Below are 21,353 nucleotides of genomic sequence, written 5' to 3' on the forward strand. Positions count from 1 at the left end.
TAAAAACAAATATATTATAAATAATTAAAAATCTTCCTTTCGTAAATTTTATATTTTAAATATATTTTTGTTTATATATTATTTTTTAATATTTATATATTTTTTGAAATTTTATGTATTTTTATTTTGATTTATATTTATAATTACAAGTAAATTAATATATATAAGCATCAAGGGATAAATTGTCAATAATTTTAGAATTAAGACCAAATTGATAGTATAAGATGTTAAGGGCTACAATAATTAATTTTATCAATCAAAAGACAATCACGTTAGCATTTTTGTGCAGTGACCAAAGCATTTTAAACTTGAAATGATTACAAAATGAATTTGAGCTAATGGGATTGACTAAATTACCAACAACAAAAACATTGGGTAATCAAAACATTATGTTAAAACTTGGGTGACTATTTGGATAGAAATATATTTTTGAATGCTTCACCAATTCAAGGCACTACAATTACAAGTACAAGTAAAAATACATGTTTGATCAACTACAATTAGGAGAGAGCAATTGATTTAATCGATTAAATTTTTTCAATCTGACTTACGTTAACCAAACTTATGTTATTGTTGGTATTATAAATAATTTAAAATTAATATAAAATAAGTTGATTTTTTCGAAAAATTATTAACCGATCGAATTAAGGTCAAAAGTGAACAACTTACCCTACTTTACTAAATTGAAACCGGAAAAAGCTAGTTTTTCAATTAAAATTGAAATTTGCTCTCCCCATGTAGAATCAATCAATAAAAATAAAAATAGAGAATCAAACAAAATTCAAAATGTAACATTATAAAACCATACAAATTATATGCACCCAGTGAAAGAGAGACCTACACATCATGAAACTCGAACTCTGCCTTCAAGTTCCTGGACTTTTTTGGGGGTAATTAGCAAGAAAGATATTTTTCTTCACTTACCTTTACTTCCGAAAAGAAAAATCCCAATATTTGCAGTACTTAAGTTCTCCAAATTACTCTATATGTGGTATGGCCAAGAGCCTTCTTAAATTCCCTTAAATTCAATTGGGTATTCCTCAGATACTACCAGCATGCGCTGCTTGTGCTTTACTCACTCGTACCCATAACCTTGCCTTCTTTGCTCTGCTCTTCCTCTATAAATATACAAACATAATACGTATTTGTTTATGGCTTTTAGGTGTGCTTCAGCTTCTGCTCCATTTTCCCACGTCGCTTCTTCCCTTTCTTCTTCTTTTCATTTCCGGGTATGTTCTTTCTTCTCTTTGGTTACCCATCAAAAAATAAATTAAATTCAAAACAATCCTTAGATTTTATCTTCTTCTTTTTTTAATTTCCTTTATGTACCCTTTCAACCGATTGTTAATTCTTTATTTCATTTTTTATGTATAACAATGCGAATATAGCCAGGTATTTAGCGGGTTAGAAATGATAAATAAGAATAATATGTGTGATTGATAGTGTTTGTGCTCCATTTTAGTCGATATTCTGACCCAGAAACTCTTGAATTTATTTTTTCCTTAAAAATGGAAACTTTTTAATTTCCGAGATAAAATCTCTGTAAATACTAGCTGTTTAATACAATTTGCTGAATGTCTGCTTGCATTATCTGGCTGAGACTTCCTATTGAAAGTAATTAATACATGTTTTTTTTTCCATAAGTAAGTTATTACATTTGACATTCTGCAATTCCATTTTAGGGTTATCTAAAATTGTTCAAAGATATCTCTTGGACCTTGGTTAAAGAGATCCGTTGTAGTTTTCATCATTTAATATCTCGTGTTTTGCTATCCAGGTAAGCTTGTTTAGAAGACCATATAATGACCAACGAGAGAGGACAGAACGGCCCAGAAATGCTAAAGGTAGCTTCTGTAACTTGTTGCATGACAAATTAGTCTGAAGTTTTGTCTCAAGGCGTGGAATGAAACCATTTTTGATGCCCTTGAAGAGCATTCTTTTACCATGTAACTGCCCTAAATCCAAACATATTCAGCCCCTATATTTTAGTTGACTGTAGCTATTGGTTCATATTGTCCTCCATTATAAATTTTAAAATGGCAATGTGATCAGGTCATATTAGCAATGATTTGAAATTTGACTAGTGTATTTAGTTCTTACTTTATGCCACTTCTTACATGTAGTGCTGAAGTTGAAGGGGTTTCTAAGGAGACAAAATGTACTTTGTGCTACTTTGAAAGACCAATCTCCGTACACTGAGATCAAACCTGTTGATTCAGAACTGTTAAGTGACAATCCTGATCCTGAAGATATAACTCCGGTTGGCTTATCATCTGTTCATTTTGACGGAAGTGATGGAAGACCTGGTTTTATTTCATTTTACAATCGCCAATACAAAAGAGACGATGAAGTCATTTCTAATGTGCAGAGGAATCAGAACAGCTTGCTATGGTTTATTGGTCCTGCTGTTCTTGTGGCATCTTTCATTTTGCCCTCACTTTATTTACGTAGGATACTTTCAATGATATTTGAGGACTCCTTATTAACAGGTTGGTGCCTTGTCATGTATTGAAACTTACTCTTTTGTTCCCCCCCCCCCCCCGGCCCTTTCTTTTGCTCTGTACTTACATTTGATACGGAGCCACTTAAGCAACTGAATGAACAAAATTGACACATGCAATTTTATGCAAGGTTATTCAGGGGATAGAGGGCCGAGTTTCTTGTTATTTTGATTCCTTTCCCGCCTCTCTCATCTTTCTGTCTTGTTGTATGTGTATCTTTGTGTTTGTTAAAGGTGGCTATAACCTGAGAAAATAAGGAAAATTTTAAATGGTTAAGACATTGTAACCTTTTAAAAACACTGATAGTTTGTTGAGATCAAAGGAGTTATTTGAAACTTGGTGGCTAAAGTGATCTCTTGCTGACCAATGGCAATTAGTCTGTTAATTGTAGCACATGTGATATATTAAGCAGGCATCAGAAAATCATGGATGAGGCAAAAGAATTGAAAAATAAACAAAGTTTTAAGGAAATAGAATATTGTGTATTTATAAGAGAGCGCTCTCAATTGTTGAACTTAATGCTGTGGTAGTTTCTAGATGTAAATGTGTATGATACTTTGAACACATACTTGTTCTCCCTGTTTTGCTGTTGTACAGAGATATATTTAATCCTTCTCTAATAGCCCTGGTCTTCTCTGCTACAGATTTTCTCATATTGTTCTTCACAGAAGCACTTTTCTATTGTGGCGTTGCCATTTTTCTTCTGTTAATTGATCGTCTAAGGAGGCCTACTGGACTAGATTCTACAGCAGAAACCTTGGCCTCTCACTTAGGTCAACGCATCTCTTCTGTTGCTATTCTTGTGCTCAGTCTCATAACTCCCATGGTGACAATGGGTCTAGTCTGGCCCTGGACTGGTCCTGCAGCATCTGCTACTCTCGCCCCTTACCTGGTTGGTATTGTTGTCCAGTTTGCCTTTGAGCAGTATGCAAGATATCAGAAGTCACCTTCATGGCCTGTCATCCCGATAATTTTCCAAGTAAGGGCGGTTCTGCCTTGATTTATAGTTGGCATTGTATTTGACTGATAGTTCATCTCAAGTCTCAGCTTGTTTGTCCTTGATGTTGTTCATCGTGACTGACTTTTCTTACAAATTGAAATATATTCTGTACACATTAACAGGTTTACAGATTGCATCAGCTGAATAGAGCTGCTCAACTAGTGACAGCCCTGTCATTCACAGTGAAAGGTGCTGAAATGACTACATACAACATGGCAATAAACAGCTCTTTGGGAACACTTTTGAATGTACTCCAGTGCCTTGGGGTTATCTGCATTTGGTCACTCTCAAGTTTCCTCATGAGGTTCTACCCTTCCACCACCAGGATTACATAGCGCGGATGCATTTCATGTTCAGAAGGTTGGTGAAACTGTCAGTACATGTTATTTTTCGAGAAGACTGCATTTGATCTTACTAAATGTAATTAAAAATATATTGGACCTGGCATATGCTGTTTGGTTACGCTCTGCTGTGAATTTTTCAAGCATATCAAAAACTTCCTTAAGCATCTTGGAACACAGGTTTTCCATGCTGAAGAGAGCCAAAGCAGTTAAGATTTCTATGCCGGACCTAATCTGACAATCAAAGCAGTAAGCAACGTTAGAATTTTATTTATTTATTTATGAGCATGAAATCCCAACTTTGTATATTGATATTTTCCCCTTATGCATAGTCGAGATATGGCAAGTTAACCTTGAAGGTTATCAAAACCGGTACCAGTGATTGAATTTTCAAGTAAGGGTAACACATCTATGAAACTTGATCTGTAGAATCTGTCTGATGTTGTGTTCATTGAATTGTGAAAGTTTTTATTCATTTTGTGCAGTTTTAGGCATTCGTGTCTGAGCTTGTCGTTGTGGGTCTTGTTAGTTGGTTTAGGTAGCCATTATTGGCACATTAGAAAATAGCTGATGTTAGGTTGTAGCTATCAAAGTCTTGTGAGGACCAATTTTAATAATTGAGTAGATTACATTACATACAACAACAATAGGTTTTAAATTTAGGCACGTAATTGGATAGCTGCTCTATTTTCCATTTTCCTTCCAAAAGCAGGCATCCCTCAATGTAGGGCTGAGCGAAAAAAAAACCGAGACCCAAAACTATCTCAATCATGATGTTTGGACTATTTTTAGTTCACAATTTTGAAAATTTATTGTTATCCAAATCAAATCTTGACTTTTAAAAAATATATATATATATAAATAAATTTAAATAATTTTAATTTTATATGATGTAAAAATATATACTTTATATTTAAAATAATAAAAATAATGTAAAATACTACATAAAGTTCTTTTTGAAAAAATATTATATAGGAGGTTTTTATTATTATAAAGAATTATTTCTTATGTGAAAATTTTACTTTTAGAAATATTTATGAAAGGTGTTGAAAATTTACCAAATAATATCCAAAATTATAAAGTAAAGCTTATTTTGTCAAAATAGAATCTAAAAATTCAAAAATTAAAATTAGTAAAAAAATAAAAAAAATGGAGCTGAATGGAATTATTATAGAAGTTTCGAATGATTCGGTCATACTGAACTCAATCCTAGATGGAGGAGAAAATTTCATTAGAAGAGGCACACAAAATTCGACCAAACCTAACTTAATCCTATCTCAAGGAGAAATTTTCACAAGAAGCTAAAAAGGCCTGTAGAGTAAGTCAAACAATTTGTAAGATAGATTTTTTTTAATGTGTATCATAAATATTTATTTATACTATTTTTTAAATGCTTAGTTAATGTCAAGAAATGATTAAAAGTAATTTTTTTATAAAGTTGGTAATATTATTATGAGGATTTTTTTTGTATTTTAATTTTACCATTTCAATTAAAGTGTGATGATTCTTTAAAGTTTTAAATGAATAATTTTTTACATAATTTTTTCACACATATAATGAGTATATCATAATCTAATATAAGTAATATTATAAAGTAATTTCGGTTTGATCTCAAATATTCAAGTTGTTTTAATTTTATTATATGTTACGTTACTTTCTCTTTTTTCACTTACGTAACTCGTGTTATATATGAAAATTAAGTATATAATATTACAATATAAATTTTAATACATATTTTATTTATAAGGAAAAAATATAAAATTATTTAATATTAAATATATTTACTAAAAGATGATACGAAGGTATTTAAATGAATTTAGTTTAAGTTCTATAAAATATTAGCAAATTGGGATCAAATTTTAAAGAAGACGATTTTTGACTTGGATAGTTTAGAGGTTGTTCATATGATAAATTATTTAATTTCAATACAGTGGGATTTTAAAATATATATTATTGTAAAATTTTAACGAGATAAAATAATAGAAAATAAATGTTTCCTGATATAATATTTTTATCAATAAATATTTTAAAAATATAAAAATTGAGATTTTTCTAATTATGAAATTTCAAGGTAATTTGAAATTTGTTGAGGGTAGAAAAAGGTAAAAGTTTGGATGATGGTTCACACGAAAGGCGTGTAGAAAGTTGTTAGACAAAGGTCAAAATGTTTGTGGTAAATTTGGAAAGGTGAGAGGAGATGGAGAAAAAGAAGATAAGGATGGTATCGGTTTGGTTCGGTTAAATTTTTTAAATTTTTTCATATTAAATTTCTGTTTTGATTTATTAAATTTATTTTGATAAAATGAACTTTATTTTATGATTTTGAATATTATTTGACAAAATTTCAAAATCTTTTCATAAATATTTAAAATAATAATCTTTCAAGAACTTTTAAATTATTTCATTATTTTAAATATGAATATTTATTTTATATCATAAAGTGTTAAAATTAATTATATATTAAATAAAAATTAGAATTTAAATTAATTTTGAGTAACTGTGATTTTTGAACTTTCATATCATAAATTGTTCAAATACTTGGTTTATGTTGATTGTCGATTTGGTCTATTTTTTTTGCTTAGTCCTATATAGGTACTTATAAGTGAGAGTGATCTTCTCTTAACTTGGGGTGTTGACATGTGTACAAAATAAAAAAAATTAAAGATTTTTCAAAAAATTAAAAGAAATTGAAAAGAAAAGAGAGGAGAAATTGTAGGAAAAAATTAAAGTAGGATATGAAAGTTAATAATCTAGTGTATAATATTGTTTAATTTTATTGTTAAATTATAGACTTAAAATCAATAATTCAGTAATTTATAAAAAGGAATTAGCAAAAATCAGTTGCAAGAGCTTTTGTTTCTCATAAAGTACGAGTATCAAAATTTTGATGAATTAAAAAGGACTAATTTCTAAATTTTTGTAAAGTAGAGGATTAAATTCAGAATTAAACCCTTCTTTAACTATCTCACTAGCAGGCTATGTTACCACCGTACTCTGAAATTGGTTCGACGGGCTTGTGCTGGACTAAGGTGTGTCTCCGTTGCTCCTTCATCGCTATTCCATCTGGTAACCCTAAACCCTTTTATGCTCTTTTAATTTATTTATATTAATTAATTTCTCGAACCATTTCCCTCAGTTCTGATTTTGCCGTATTCTACCCAGCAAATGAGAAGAATTCGTTTCGCATATCTCTTTTCCGCTCTCAAAACCCCTAATTTCTTCGTCTGCAATTGCAAACATAATCCATCAATTTATGGGAATTTGTTAACCGTTGCACGAATGCCCATTCACCCACCCTTTACAGTCCCCTCATTTTGCTCCAATGCAACTGCCTTGGATTCCCGTCTTACTGATGTGGCTAAGGTGTATGCGACTGTAATGGATAACTCTAATGCATATGATAATATGGAGAAATCGCTTGACCAACTCGGTGTCCCATTAACTACGCCTTTGGTTCTTGAGCTTCTGCAAAGGCTTTCTCTTGAGGAGAAACTAGCTTTCAGGTTCTTTACATGGGCTGCGAGTCAACAAGATTATGCCCATCAGCCTCAAGCTTATAATCAAATGATTGACATTTTGTCCAGTACAAAGTATAAGGTTAAACAATTTCGGATTGTCTGCGATATGCTTGATTATATGAAGAGGTCTAACAGAAATGCTGTCCCCGTTGAAGTTTTGCTTCACATTTTGAGACAATATGCTGAAAAGCATTTGACCCATCTTCAGAAATTTGCTAAGAAGAAGAAGATAAGAGTGAAAACGCAGCCAGAGATCAACGCTTTTAACTTGCTGCTGGATGCTTTGTGTAAATGTAGTTTGGTTGAGGATGCTGAGGTTCTGTTTAGGAGAATGAAAGGGAGAGTTAAACCAGATGCTAATTCGTACAATATATTGTTTTTCGGTTGGTGTAGGGTTAGGAATCCGAAACGAGGAATGAGCGTTCTGGAAGAAATGATCCAGTTGGGCCATACTCCTGATAATTTTACATACAATACTGCTATTGATGCCTTCTGCAAAGCAGGAATGGTGACTGAGGCAGCTGAACTTTTCGAGTTTATGAGAACAAAAGGGTCAACCATGTCTTCTCCCACTGCAAAAACTTATTCAATCATGATTGTGGCTTTAATGCATAACAACAGAATGGAAGAATGCTTTGAGCTTATAGGTCATATGATGAATAGTGGTTGCCTACCTGATGTGTCCACTTTCAAGGAATTGATCGAAGGGATGTCCTCAGCAGGGAAGGTTGAGGAAGCTTACAAGTTCTTGGAAGAGATGGGAAATAAAGGTTACCCGCCTGATATAGTTACTTACAATTGTTTCCTCAAGGTCCTTTGCGACAATAAAAAGTGCGATGAAGCTTTGAGGCTATATCAAAGAATGATTGATGTGGGTTGTATGCCGAGTGTGCAAACTTATAATATGTTGATTTCAATGTTCTTTCAGATAGGTGATCTTGATGGGGTGTTTGAGACTTGGCAAGAGATGGATAGGAGGGGATGTGCACAAGATATTGACACTTATTGCATCATGATTGATGGGCTCTTCAGCTGCAATAAAGTGGAAGATGCTTGTTTTGTTTTGGAAGATGTCATAAATAAGGGATTGAAATTACCGTACCCAAAGTTTGACTCGTTTTTGATGCAGCTTTCAGCTATTGGTAACCTCCAAGCCATCCACAAGCTTTCTGAACATATGAGGAAGTTTTACAATCCTGCTATGGCAAGACGTTTTGCCTTGAATCAGAAGAGGAAGAGTGTGAGTTTAAGAGGGAAGTAAGAATATACAAAAATACTTTTGGAAGTTTTAACTTTCATCATACGGAAGTGGTATGTGGGATTGGTACTTGCTCACTCGTTAACTCCTTTGTAAGTTTTGAACAAGAAACAGTAAGGATTGCATAGAACAATATAGTGGGAGGTTGGACCAGTGTGATGCACATACTTGTTCTCATAATCTCTGGCAGATCTATATAATCCATAAATACTAGTTGTCATTGGTTATACTAGTGGTAGTGCCCCCATGAATTTTTGCGGTGAGTTGGATCTGCTGCATGCTGCTATGTTCTGTACTTGATCAATTTTACTTTTTATCTTTTTCGAGTTCAGTTAAGGAACAAACACATCACAGAAGAAGTTGATTATGAAATTATGTAATGCTAAAGATTTATTTCCCGCAAAACCTTCATGACTGAGTTAACACCTATTGATACCTGCTGGAGCCACTGCTTATGTTGTCAGTGCCGGAGATTGCATTTTACAGTGTAAGTCAAAATGCATACCTTTTCCCCCTTTTCATTTCCTCTTTCATGTTTCAGATGCCACCTTTTGTATGTTTAAATTTAGCTAGGGACTGTTGTGCAGTGCTTAAAAAAAATACTTTTTGAAAAAATGTTGTACTAAATAAGCTGTTTTTGGCTGAAATTTTTAACTTTTTATAGTGTTTTTCAAAAGTATTTTTGAAAAGAAAAGTTAAAAATTTTTAGCTTTTCCTCTCTCAAAAATATTTTTAGTGCTTAATTACTTTTCACCCTCTAATAACATAGTAACTTTTTGTGTTTAATTATAAATGTGTTAAAATCATTAATTAAAATAAAAATATTTTTAAAATATTAATTACAAATATTTAATGGTTATATTTAAATATTTAAAATATAGTTTATATGTTCTAATTAAATTTTATAAATAATTAATATTTATTGCTTAAAAATATTTAAAATTTATATTTCATATATTAAAATATTAACAAGTTATAATAATTTTTGATATTCTTACTAAAATATAATAATATTAACTATTTTAAATATTATTTAAATACATTTTGTTACTTGATAATAACATTTCTAAAATGAACATTTTATTTTTCAAAATATTTTTTACAACAATGCTAAACATTCAAATTTTAAATTAAACTTTTCAAAAGCACTTCTCAAAAGTATTACCAAACTAGCCCTTAATCTCATACAATATCTCTTGATATGTTTCATTGTTTTCAGTGCAAGTGTTATACGGTGTAGTAAAAAAATAATCATATAAATAAGTATGACATAGATGTGTGCATGGGTCGGGTCGGACCTAGTTCAATTAAAAATTTAGGCCTATTTGTTAGGCCTGGCCCAAAAAATGGGCCTAAAATTTTGCCCAAGCTCGACTTGGATAAAAAAGTTAAAATTCGAGCCCGACTTGGCCCGCCCATATTAATTTTTATATTATTTTTTATATGATTTTAAAATATATATAATGCGTCAAAAATACTAAAAATATCAAAATAAATATTTCTCAACAAATTGAAAATAAATTTTTAAAAATGTATACTTAAATAACACTAAGATAAATGTCACTTAACAAGCAAATGCCTTTAAAATAATAATAAAATTAACAATAAAATAAGTTTTATACAATATCCAAATAATAACAACAAAATAATAGCAACATAATAGTAAAATAGTAGCAAAATAAGGAGAAAACAATAAAAAAATAATATTTAAAAAAAACAGATTTTTTTGTCCTTTAGTAAATTTGGGCCAGGTCGGACCCGAGTAAAAAATGCCTTACTCGAAGCCCAAATAGTTTTTTAAAAGGACCTTATTTTTTTGTCCAAGTCCATTTTTCGGGCCTATATTTTTGCCCAAACCCTTTCATATTTCGGGCGGGCCTTCGGGCCGGAATGAATGGCTCAACCCATGAATAGGTCTAGTGTGACACTTGTTATACTTTCAACCCGCTCATGGAGTTTAAAAAACTTCATTCATGATGTATCAAATAATTACTCTTATTATATTATTATATTAACAATTGAATAATTTTTATCTTTTTTTATTAACTTTATTTTTTGGGGTCAAATTAAATTTATAAACCTTTAAACGCACAAAATTTCATTGACAATATATCAAATATTTTCCTTTTAATTTAATAAAAATCATTAATTAAAGATTGAATAGTTAGTTTAAGAATTGCCAAAGTACAATCGACTCTCTTTATAATACCACCGCTATAACAATATTTTGCTATAATATTTAAGTTTATAGAAAACCGATTTTTATGTTTTATTTTAACCTCTATAACAACTTTTCACTTGTAATAACATCTATAGTCATGAATTACGTTCTTTATTAAATTAGTTTTCTATAACAACATATGATCTAAATTTTCAAGTAAAATCATAATTGTTTCATATAAGCAAGCCTATTAATTATCATTTATTAAATGAAAATGATCTTAATTAAAATATTATTTCAATAAAATGATCAAATTTCACGTGAAGAAATCTATTAATCATATTTTATTAAATGAAAATAATATTCAATGGTGGAATTAAAGATATCAATTCAAGAAATTTATTAAGTTCCCTAATTAAATATTCTACTATGAATTTGTAACATCATAAACTTATGGATTGATTACTTGAATTTAGTAACTTATGATTAATTAATTAATTTAATTTGATAACTCATATTGATTAATTAAACTTGTTAGATTTATGAACTTTATAATTAATCATGTGAAAGAATGTAAAATAAAAAAATGTATAAAAGCAATAATACATGTGCTTGTTATACATATTTTAATTTTGTTGATTTGATTATCACTTTCTTTTCTTTTTTTTAACATAATTTTCATTTTTGTATTTGATGAAAATTCACGATAAAAATGATATGGTAAGTTTACAACGATATTTTCTCTATAACAACATGATGTTATAGCCTTATAGGTGTATAACTGTCACCTCTATGTAACGGCAAAATCTGAGTAGACAAATGAGATTATTATAGAGAGAGTTGACTGTATACATCATTCAATATTTACACTTTTAAGGTACGTAGTATATATATATATATATATATATATATATATATATATATATATATGATATTAAATATAATATATAAATTATAACTTGTAAATATATTATAGATATAAAATTTATTTTAGGTTAAAATATGCTTCAAGTCCCTATACTTTTTGTATATTTAGAATTTAATCCATCTACTTTTATTTTCAGAATTCAATTTATCTTTTCCTTTTTCAGTTTTAAAAATATAAATTTAATTGTTAAAATTTTTCTATTAAATTTGGACCTACTATTTATTTGAGATATTTTTTAATTTCAAAATGTGGAATTTAACAAAATCGGTTTAAACTTTTATATTTGTAGTGTCATTAACTTTTTTTTTATCTATGGAGGATCTTAACTTTAATAAATTTTAAAAATAAAGTTATAGAAAAGGTTTCTATTTATTTGTTGTTTTATTGGTACTTGGAATTAGGCAGGAGGTGTATGATGGTATGTGACAATGACATGCCTAGTAAGTATATTTTAGAAGGAGGCAAGCGAGCAAGACTAGGTAAAACTCTGGCTCTGTCTCTACCAGTATACCTATAACGTCTCCCCACAAATAAGGGTCATTTCAGCGAATGACGGATCCGTTTGCCACTTCTCTCCAACGTGTCTTCCTTTACATATCTTACGCTTCCCTGTATATATACTCTCCCAGATATACCTATTTTCCTACATGTTCAACTGCAAAAAAAGAAACAATGTTGGCAGCTACAAACGCAACAGAGGAGCATGTGCACTCCACTTTTGCATCTAGATACGTTCGCGCTCCTGTTCCAAGGTAAATCTACGAAGTTGCTTTTATTGCAACAATTAGATTGTCATAATTCAAAGAAAACTGTGGTCTTTATATATTAATGGATTCAGGTTCAAGATGCCGGAAAAGTCGATTCCAAAGGACGCGGCGTATCAAGTAATACATGATGAGCTTATGCTGGATGGAAATCCGAGGTTGAACTTGGCTTCATTTGTTACAACATGGATGGAACCTGAGTGTGATAAGCTTATGATGGCTGCAATTAATAAGAACTATGTTGACATGGATGAATACCCTGTCACCACTGAACTCCAGGTATCAATCCTTCTTCACTTGTGCATTTCATCTACTAGGAAAAGGAAACTGAATAATGGCAGAATTTAGCATTCATTAAATGAAAACTGATAATGCAGAATCGATGTGTAAACATGATTGCAAACCTGTTCCATGCTCCGGTTGGGGAAGAAGAGACAGCAGTAGGTGTGGGAACAGTTGGTTCCTCTGAGGCTATAATGCTGGCTGGATTAGCTTTTAAAAGGAGGTGGCAACATAAGAGAAAAACAGAGGGAAAACCCACTGATAATCCCAACATAGTCACGGGAGCTAACGTGCAGGTGAGATTGTTATTACTATTATTTGGTTATGAATATGTGTGGTAAAATAGTAGAGTTGATAAATGAAATGGGATGCAATAATACACAGGTTTGCTGGGAGAAGTTTGCAAGGTATTTTGAGGTAGAGCTGAAGGAAGTAAAGCTGAAAGAGGGATATTACGTTATGGACCCAGAACAAGCGGTAGAGCTAGTAGATGAGAACACCATATGTGTAGCAGCTATTTTGGGATCAACGCTGACAGGAGAGTTTGAGGACGTGAAGACGTTGAATGACCTCCTTATGAAGAAAAATGAGGAGACTGGTTGGGGCACCCCCATCCATGTAGACGCTGCCAGCGGAGGATTTATTGCTCCTTTTCTTTACCCGGATCTCGAGTGGGATTTCCGGCTACCTTTAGTGAAGAGCATCAATGTGAGTGGCCACAAATATGGCCTCGTCTATGCTGGTGTTGGTTGGGTTGTTTGGAGGAACAAAGAGGATTTGCCCGATGATCTTGTCTTTCACATCAACTACCTTGGCTCTGATCAACCCACTTTCACCCTCAACTTCTCCAAAGGTAATTATATAACTCATTCATACATTTCCTTGTACTATTTTCTTTTTCATACACTCATGATAATTATAATCTCAGGCTCTAGTCAAATAATTGCTCAGTATTACCAGTTTCTACGCCTTGGTTTTGAGGTAAATTGCCTTCTAACTTCTTCTGAAGTATGAATAAATTTGTTGATGCAATATAATTATAATAATAATGACGACGATGATGATGATGATAGGGGTACAAGAACATAATTGAGAACTGCATGGAGAATATGAAAGTGCTTAAACAAGGCATACAGAACACCGGGAGGTTTAACATATTGTCAAAGGATATAGGAGTACCGCTAGTGGCCTTTTCTCTAAAAGATAGCAGCAAACATACAGTGTTTGAGATAGCCGAGAACTTGCGAAGGTTTGGATGGATCCTTCCGGCTTATACAATGCCTGCCAACGCACAGCACGTGGCTGTCCTCCGAGCAGTGATCCGAGAAGATTTCAGCCATGGGCTGGCGAAAAGACTGGTGGAACACATTGAGCAAGTCCTCAAGGAAATGGATGGCCTCCCGAGTCGCCTTCAACATAAGAAGACCGAAAGAGAAACTCAGGAAGAGGTCTTTAGGTACTGGAAACGCCTTGTAGATCGCAAGAGAGCTGGAGTCTGTTGATTTTTTCATCTCTGTTTCCCAACACCACGGCCCTTCTTCAACAAATTTTTTGCTTTCCATAACAATTATGCTGCTCTTTTAAATAAACATTTTATAGTATCTTGGCTATTATGTATGTTTTCCAGGCGATGGGTGGATTCCTTGTATGCTTGAATCGGAGCATCATCACTCCATTAAAATGCACATTAATTTCTCCATTGTTAAATAAACATTTACTTTAGATTTTCTCCCTAATAATTTTGTCACCAGATTGACACTACAACAAAACTGCCATATACATTTTCAAAAAAAAAAAAAACAAAAAAACAAAACTGCCATATACTGACGGGATTAATCTGTTGCTGTAAGTATAAAACTCTGTCAGTGTAAGGCCCAAAGATCTATGCAGACGTTCAAATGGGCTCCTCGACAAAATGAAATCCGTTACCATACAGATATGTCGACAAAGCTTTCAGCGGCAGCTAGAATCTGTTCGTATATGCCCTTAGTCATAGCGATGACTATTCCGTCAGTATAGACTGTTTTCAATGTTCGCTGCCCATCATAACTATATCATATATTACAGATTTAAGAGCGGTTTCCGTCGGTAAAACTCATTTTGAGTTTTTTATTTTTGTAATCTATTGCTAGTATATAACAAAAATTCGTAGTAAAGACCAATTTTGTAATTTTTATAGGGTAAACTACTAAAATAGTCACTTTTGTTTGCCTTAGGTTACATTTTAGTCACTTATGTTTGAAATATTACGTTTTAGTCACTTACGTTATCGTGTTGTAACATTTTAGTCACTGAGTCGTTAATTGACAACAATGGTGCAACGGTAAGCTGATGTGGCATGTTAAATCATCATTTCAAACAAAAAATTTAGGTTAAATTCTACAATTGGTCCCTATATTTTTTCATTTTAAACAATTTAAAAATTTTCTTTTAAGTTCTTTTAACTTTTTTTCCATTCTCTTCTGCTTCTCCCTCTATTTTCCTCCCACTACACCAGAACAGGTTTTTAGCGGCGTTTTTTTAGGCCTTTAGCGGCGCTTTTTAACGCCACTAAAGGCATTTGCGGCGCTTGAAGAAGCGCCACAAAAAATGCCGCTAACGACAACGTCGCTAACTTTTGCGGCGCTTACAGAAAAAAAAGCCGCTAAAGATCATGTTCTTTAGCGGCGCTTACGAAGAAAACGCCGCTAAAGATCATGTTCTTTAGCGGGCGCTTAGAAGAAAACGCCGCTAAAAGTAATGTTCTATAGCGCTTGGTCAAAAACGCCGCTAACAAGAGTGTTCTTTAGCGCACTTATTTCACAAACGCCACTATTTGATATGACTTTTAGCGCGCTTTTTAGAAAACGCCACTAATTTTGGGATTTTTAAAATAAAATTTTCTTTTTTTAACCTCCGCAACAACAAATCAAAAGCAACCAGATCTAAACTAACCAAAAACAATAAATTTATATAATATTTCAAATTAAATGACTAAAATAATATTAATTGATATAAATAAAAGTGAATTCATACTTTTCTTTTCAAAAACGTTAAAAGTTAAAATGATAAAAATATTTATGCAATATACACTATGACGGCGGAAGTTGCGACCGATGAAACATCTTCATCATAATCAAGTCATTGTTGAAGTTCGTCAGATTTTTGCTCGCTCGCCTCTCTCGATGCCGCATCTTTTTGAAGTCTTAGCTGTAGTTCTTCATATTTCTTTTGAACCTTTGCTTCTATCACTGCTTCTATCACTGCTTCTATCGCTGCTTCTCTCGCTGCTTCTCTCGCTGTAGCCTCTACTTCCCTCGCTGCCGCCTCTGCTTTAAGTTGTTGCTGAAGTTCTTCATATTTCCTTTGAACCTTAAATGTGGTCGCTTCCATCTGAGCCATCAGCTTGAGATTGACTCCCCGAAGCCATGTATTGGTGCGAGCTGGATCCAAAATATTGGTTAATGATAAAAGATCCTTGAAATCGAACCCGACCATACTTTTCAGACCCCAAAACTTCAAGAATAATCCGATTATCAATGTCTTCAAGATGAACAGAACTATCACTAGAAGCAATCGCTTCAGACTAAATTTTTTTCCTTTAGTTTTTCCTAATAAATAAATCACATAGTTAGGAACACAATATATATTAAAAAACAAATGCAATATAACAATAGTCGATTACGCAATGAATTAAACCATTAGAAAATAAACACTATAAATAACTAAAACAAGTCAAATCGTATTAAGTAAACGTACCATAATTTCACCACTTTAAGTCATAGCAGATCCATCTTTTTCTTATGTGTAATTTCAAAAGTTGAAGGCGCCCAACTTTTGATCGGACGACCGCTCCTACAATATAGTAGTAAAATATTATTTAATACAAAGTTATACATATTTAAGAATATTAAAAATTAAAAATACCTCGCCTCACTACACATGCAAAACTTCTAATCTTACTGTGAGTGAGTGAATTTTGTTGTCACGCCAATGCTTTTTCCAACTCGTTCACGATCCCACGTTATAAAATTTTAGAACGTAAATAGTAAATACTATAAACCAAAATAATTACAATAGTTTGGAAGTACGTCGTACCTCGCCTTTCTGAGAATGCCAAAATCTAACCGCATCTTCCCATTGGTACCTCAACATACCCGGCGGAACATTTTGCAATTTATCATCGAGGGTTGTTTTTGTCTTATAATAATTTTTCTTTAAAGTACTTTTATTGTCTCTCCATCTTTTTCCCAATGCCTTCTTTACATAAGCATCCGAGACCTCTAAAGCAAACCTCGCCTACAAAAAACACAAGTTAATAAAGTAAATATAAATGAAACTATTTCCCAAGCATTACAGATGACATTAATAAAATTTGTTACCTTAATATTATCGAGGGCTTGGTTTTTGTTGCTATCGGGCATTGGACGCCATGACTCGTAGTTGATAGGCAACATATTCGCATTTCGTGCTAAAATGCCCATGTATCCTGCTAAAATTCGAGCTTCTGATCCAACAGTGACCAAAATCTGCTTTACGATACCTTGACACGCCGATTGGATCTAACTCAGATAACTCTCTAAGTAGCGACGTCCTCGACCTCTGCAAGGCCCCACCATTTTAGCTACAAATGGTATATTATAATATAAGAATTTGAAAAAAATCAATTATAAGTCAACACGTATGTAAATTAAATGTAAAATTACTTTGAACTTCCGTAGGATCCTCGTGTAATCGAACATTCAAGATCCAATTGCTGTCCGTTGTTCAAGATTATTTGTTTCATCGAGTTTGGATCATTTTGAACAATGCTTTCCTTATAATTTTTCTTCTAGGCATTTTATCGCAATACACATAAAATGTAATTAAACTTAATAACTAATTACAACAATAACAAAGACATATAAAATAGTTGAAATATATAATAAGACCAAGATTTAATACTAATGTAAGTTACATATAATTAAACAATCGTAAAATCTTACTACATCATTATTCGTAAATATCTTCATCTGTATCCTGACGAACCCATTGAAATTGTGCACTAGTACTAGGGATATTATCGTTTAAGTTTTGTATTGGAAATGACAAAGTTTCTGATCTATCGTCGATGTTATCTCTACTTCCACTGCCCATGTCAAACAAGTCTTTAAGGATGTTACGGAGTACAACGTACCAACCCTCATCGCTTGGATCTTTTGAGTAAAAACTTGTTTGACTTGAGATGAGAATACATACTACTCATCTATCGCTTGTTGTCTGTGTGAATCAATCGGTCAAAGTTCACCATTGTAAAACCAAATTGATCTTGCTTGATTCCACGAATGTATTAACATCGCCCAATCACCTCGAAATAAGACAACTTTCCATTTGCCGTAGTAATCCAACTCAATTATGTCAAGAAGATGTCCAAATATTCCATATTTCCTCGACGTGATTATTGTCCCTAGCACTAGCATAACTTGTAATTGCAAAATTAACAACTATTCCACAATTTTGCGTTCTCCTCAACCTCTCGCGATATTTTGTATGAAATCTGAATCCGTTGATGAGGAACGCACTATATCTTTTAACCACTCGATTTGGACCTTGAGAGAGCCATTTAACTTCGTCGTCTACGTTTTTCTCACTCCAAACCTATTGAATGGAAAGTAAACTGAGTAATTAAAAATGTTATGCGAAAACATTATTATTTGTAAGCGGAAGCTTCAACTGCATACCGTTTGGCTTAACCATTCATAAAAAGATTCTGTAAACAACTTATTGATATCTCGATGTTGTGTTCTTCGGGAGCACGAACGAGATCTCAATATTTGTTTGTACTCACTGTGTTAAAAAAATGTTCACTTTGTTAGAAGATAAACAATTACTCAGTTTGATAAATATTTATCAAATTTGTAGAACTTACTTCCGTAAAGGTTCCAATGATTCGTGGTGAAACAAAACATATCGATGTGCTTGTACCCACGATAAATGATCTAATTCTGCAATTTCAACTTTGCCGATTGGTTCTCCAAAACTTTGGAACAAATAAGTATCGGCTAAGTTATGGTCCGCGAGTCCAGCATTCCTATTTGGTCTGTTCAACATTGTTTCAACATCTTCCAAATATCTTGAGCAGAAGGTCATACATTCCTTTGCCAAGTAGCCTTAAGCAATCGATCCTTCTGGATATCGCTTGTTGCGGTAGTAAGACTTTAATTTGGATAGGAGCCTAAACACAATATACAACATTATCAAAAGTTGTAACTAAAGGCATAGAGGTGAATGAAGGAAAATTTTAAAAATTTTAATTAACACCTTTTTATGGGATACATCCATCGATAGAAAACGGGTCCGCCAAGAATTGCTTCGTGCAGGAGATGGATTATCAAGTGAACCATAATGGTGAAGAAGGAATGTGGGAAGATTTTCTCCATGTTGCATAAAGTCAAAGCGGCTTTACCACAAATGGCTTTCATTATATTGGATAGTTCAATTATACAAGACGTCACCTTCTTGGACATACAAGATCGTAAAGCAACTGGTAGTAAATCTTGCATCAAGATGTGATAGTCATGTGATTTTAGCGAATATAATCTTCAATCTTTAACACTAACACATCGAGATATATTTGATGCATACGCATCTGAAACCTTTATATCCTTCAACACCATGCAAAACAGTTCTTTCTCCATCTTGGACATTGAGAAAATAGAATACGGCAACCGATATTTCCCATTCGGAAGTGGATTAGGATGAAGATCAGACCGAAAATTCTCATTTGGACTAAATCAAGTCGACTCTGAAGATTGTCTTTTGATTTTCCGTCGACATTCAAAATTGTACCCACAATGTTCTCGCAGACATTTTTCTCAATGTGCATAACATCAAGATTGTGTCGTAAAAGGCGATGCTCCCAATAAGGCAACTAAAAAAAATACTTCTTTTTTTCACAAGTCCGCCTCATTAGGATCATCCTCTTCATCAGAGTCATCATCAGCTTCATCATTTGATCTTCTATTTCTTTGCGTGCTTGGCGGTTGGTTCATCTTCCCATAAATGAAATTCATATCTTCCAACATGAACAAGATTTCAAAGCCACTGGTCTGCGAAGGAGCTTCTCTGAACTCTTCAGTACCGTCAAATACGGAACTCTGAAATCTAAATCTATGATTTTCCGGTAACCACTGACGATGCCCCATGTAAGAGAACTTCTTCCCATTGTACAACCATTGTGAACATGCTTGTGCAGCACAACAATGACACGCATAACGACCCTTGGTACTCCAACCGGATAAATTGGCATAAGCGGGAAAGTCATTAATGGTCCAGATCAAAGCTACACGTAAATTAAAGTTCTCCTTTCTCAGCACATCCTATGTCTCGACACCAGCCCATAATTGTTTTAACTCATCAATAAGTGGCTGTAAATAAAGGTCGATATCATTCTCGGGCCCTTTCTCTCCAGGGATAATCATAGATAAGATAAGGGAAGATTGCTTCATGCAAATCCACGGAGGCAGATTGTAAGGAACAAGCACCATCGCCAAGCATCTTGACGCAGGTGCTCATGATCTTGAAAGGATTAAATCCATCAGATGCTAGCCCAAGCCTCACATTCCTAGGATCGCTTGCAAAGCTTGGAAATTTATTGTCAAATAATTTCCAAGCTAAATAATCTGCCGGATGGCTTAGTAATCCATCATCGGTTCGTCCATCATGGTGCCATGTCATTGACCCCGCTGTCTTCGACGACATGAAAAGCCTTTGAAGCCTTGGTATTAGGGGAAAATACCGTAAAATCTTGACTGGCTTCTTTCTCCACTGTGCATCATTTTCATCGTCGTTCTCATCTTCTGTGTTTCTACTAATCCAACGGGATTGGCCGCATACATGACAGCACTGTTGGTTTTTTCGATCGCCCCAATACAACATGCAGTCATTTGGGTAACAATGGATTTTGTTGTACCCAAGGCCTAAATCTATTATCATTTTCTTCATATCTTTGCGTGACTGAGGGATTTTTACAAACGGAAACATTTCTCTCAAAAACTCTAACAGCATTGTCAACGAGTTTCCGGTCCACCCTCCCAAACATTTTAACTGAAAAAGACGAACACAGAATGACATTTTTGAAAATTTTGATCCCTCATACAGTTCTTCGTTCATGTCATTAAGTAGCGCGTAGAACTTCACCGCTTCTCCATTCGGCTCTTCATAAGGTACACTACTGCCCGGTTCGGTAAATGCAGTTCCACCAATATTACAATCATCAGATGCCACAAAATCCGCTGGGAACGACTGCACACCATGATTGTGCATATTAAATGCATCCCACAACATACCTTCCATGTCATCCCCTCTTTCAGACTGATGGTAATTAGCAGTACCAGGATAAGATACATCCATCCTTGAAGAGGAAGTACTAGGCGGGCATTCTCCATGAAAAAACCATTGCTTATAACCCCAAACAAACCCATCAACAATTAGATGCTCGTATATAACCTCACGATAATGCCAGTTTATGTTGACACACTTCTTACACGAGCAAAGAATCATGCTCTCTTGGCTTGCATATTGAAATGCAAAATTTAGAAAATACTGTACTCCATTTCGATAACCATTGCTAACCCTTGACA

The 21,353-nt window shown here is 33.2% G+C and overlaps 3 protein-coding genes across 9 annotated transcripts; all 3 read left to right on the forward strand.

Moving 5' to 3' along the window:
• The first annotated feature begins 802 nt into the window (after positions 1-802).
• Positions 803-4,317, forward strand: LOC105800030 (uncharacterized). Of its 5 annotated transcripts, XM_012630899.2 has the most exons (7): positions 803-890; positions 1,163-1,229; positions 1,778-1,844; positions 2,124-2,489; positions 3,146-3,480; positions 3,624-3,861; positions 4,023-4,317. In XM_012630899.2, exons 1-6 carry the CDS (start codon positions 847-849, stop codon positions 3,834-3,836), a joined length of 1,092 nt encoding a protein of 363 aa, XP_012486353.1. In that variant the 5' UTR covers positions 803-846; the 3' UTR covers positions 3,837-3,861; positions 4,023-4,317. The 5 variants fall into 5 exon arrangements, with proteins under 5 accessions (XP_012486353.1, XP_012486351.1, XP_012486356.1 ...); XM_012630897.2 differs by having other exon boundaries at positions 3,624-4,317; XM_012630902.2 differs by having other exon boundaries at positions 848-991; positions 3,624-4,317.
• Positions 4,318-6,823: 2,506 nt separating this feature from the next.
• Positions 6,824-9,144, forward strand: LOC105800029 (pentatricopeptide repeat-containing protein At1g73400, mitochondrial). Of its 3 annotated transcripts, none has more exons than XM_012630896.2 (2): positions 6,824-6,908; positions 7,005-9,144. In XM_012630896.2, exon 2 carries the CDS (start codon positions 7,008-7,010, stop codon positions 8,619-8,621), a length of 1,614 nt encoding a protein of 537 aa, XP_012486350.1. In that variant the 5' UTR covers positions 6,824-6,908; positions 7,005-7,007; the 3' UTR covers positions 8,622-9,144. The 3 variants fall into 3 exon arrangements, with proteins under 3 accessions (XP_012486350.1, XP_052476441.1, XP_052476442.1); XM_052620481.1 differs by having other exon boundaries at positions 6,830-6,908; positions 6,979-9,144; XM_052620482.1 differs by having other exon boundaries at positions 6,837-6,871; positions 6,979-9,144.
• A 3,041-nt stretch (positions 9,145-12,185) lies between these two features.
• LOC105800034 (glutamate decarboxylase 5) lies at positions 12,186-14,561 on the forward strand. The gene is made up of 6 exons (XM_012630911.2): positions 12,186-12,459; positions 12,546-12,750; positions 12,849-13,049; positions 13,138-13,606; positions 13,682-13,734; positions 13,827-14,561. The coding sequence occupies exons 1-6, from the start codon at positions 12,257-12,259 to the stop codon at positions 14,253-14,255; spliced, it is 1,560 nt and encodes a 519-aa protein (XP_012486365.1). The 5' UTR covers positions 12,186-12,256; the 3' UTR covers positions 14,256-14,561.
• Positions 14,562-21,353: the final 6,792 nt, after the last annotated feature.

This window comes from Gossypium raimondii, chromosome 9 (assembly GCF_025698545.1).
Source record: "Gossypium raimondii isolate GPD5lz chromosome 9, ASM2569854v1, whole genome shotgun sequence".
In the NCBI taxonomy this organism is placed as follows: domain Eukaryota; kingdom Viridiplantae; phylum Streptophyta; class Magnoliopsida; order Malvales; family Malvaceae; genus Gossypium; species Gossypium raimondii.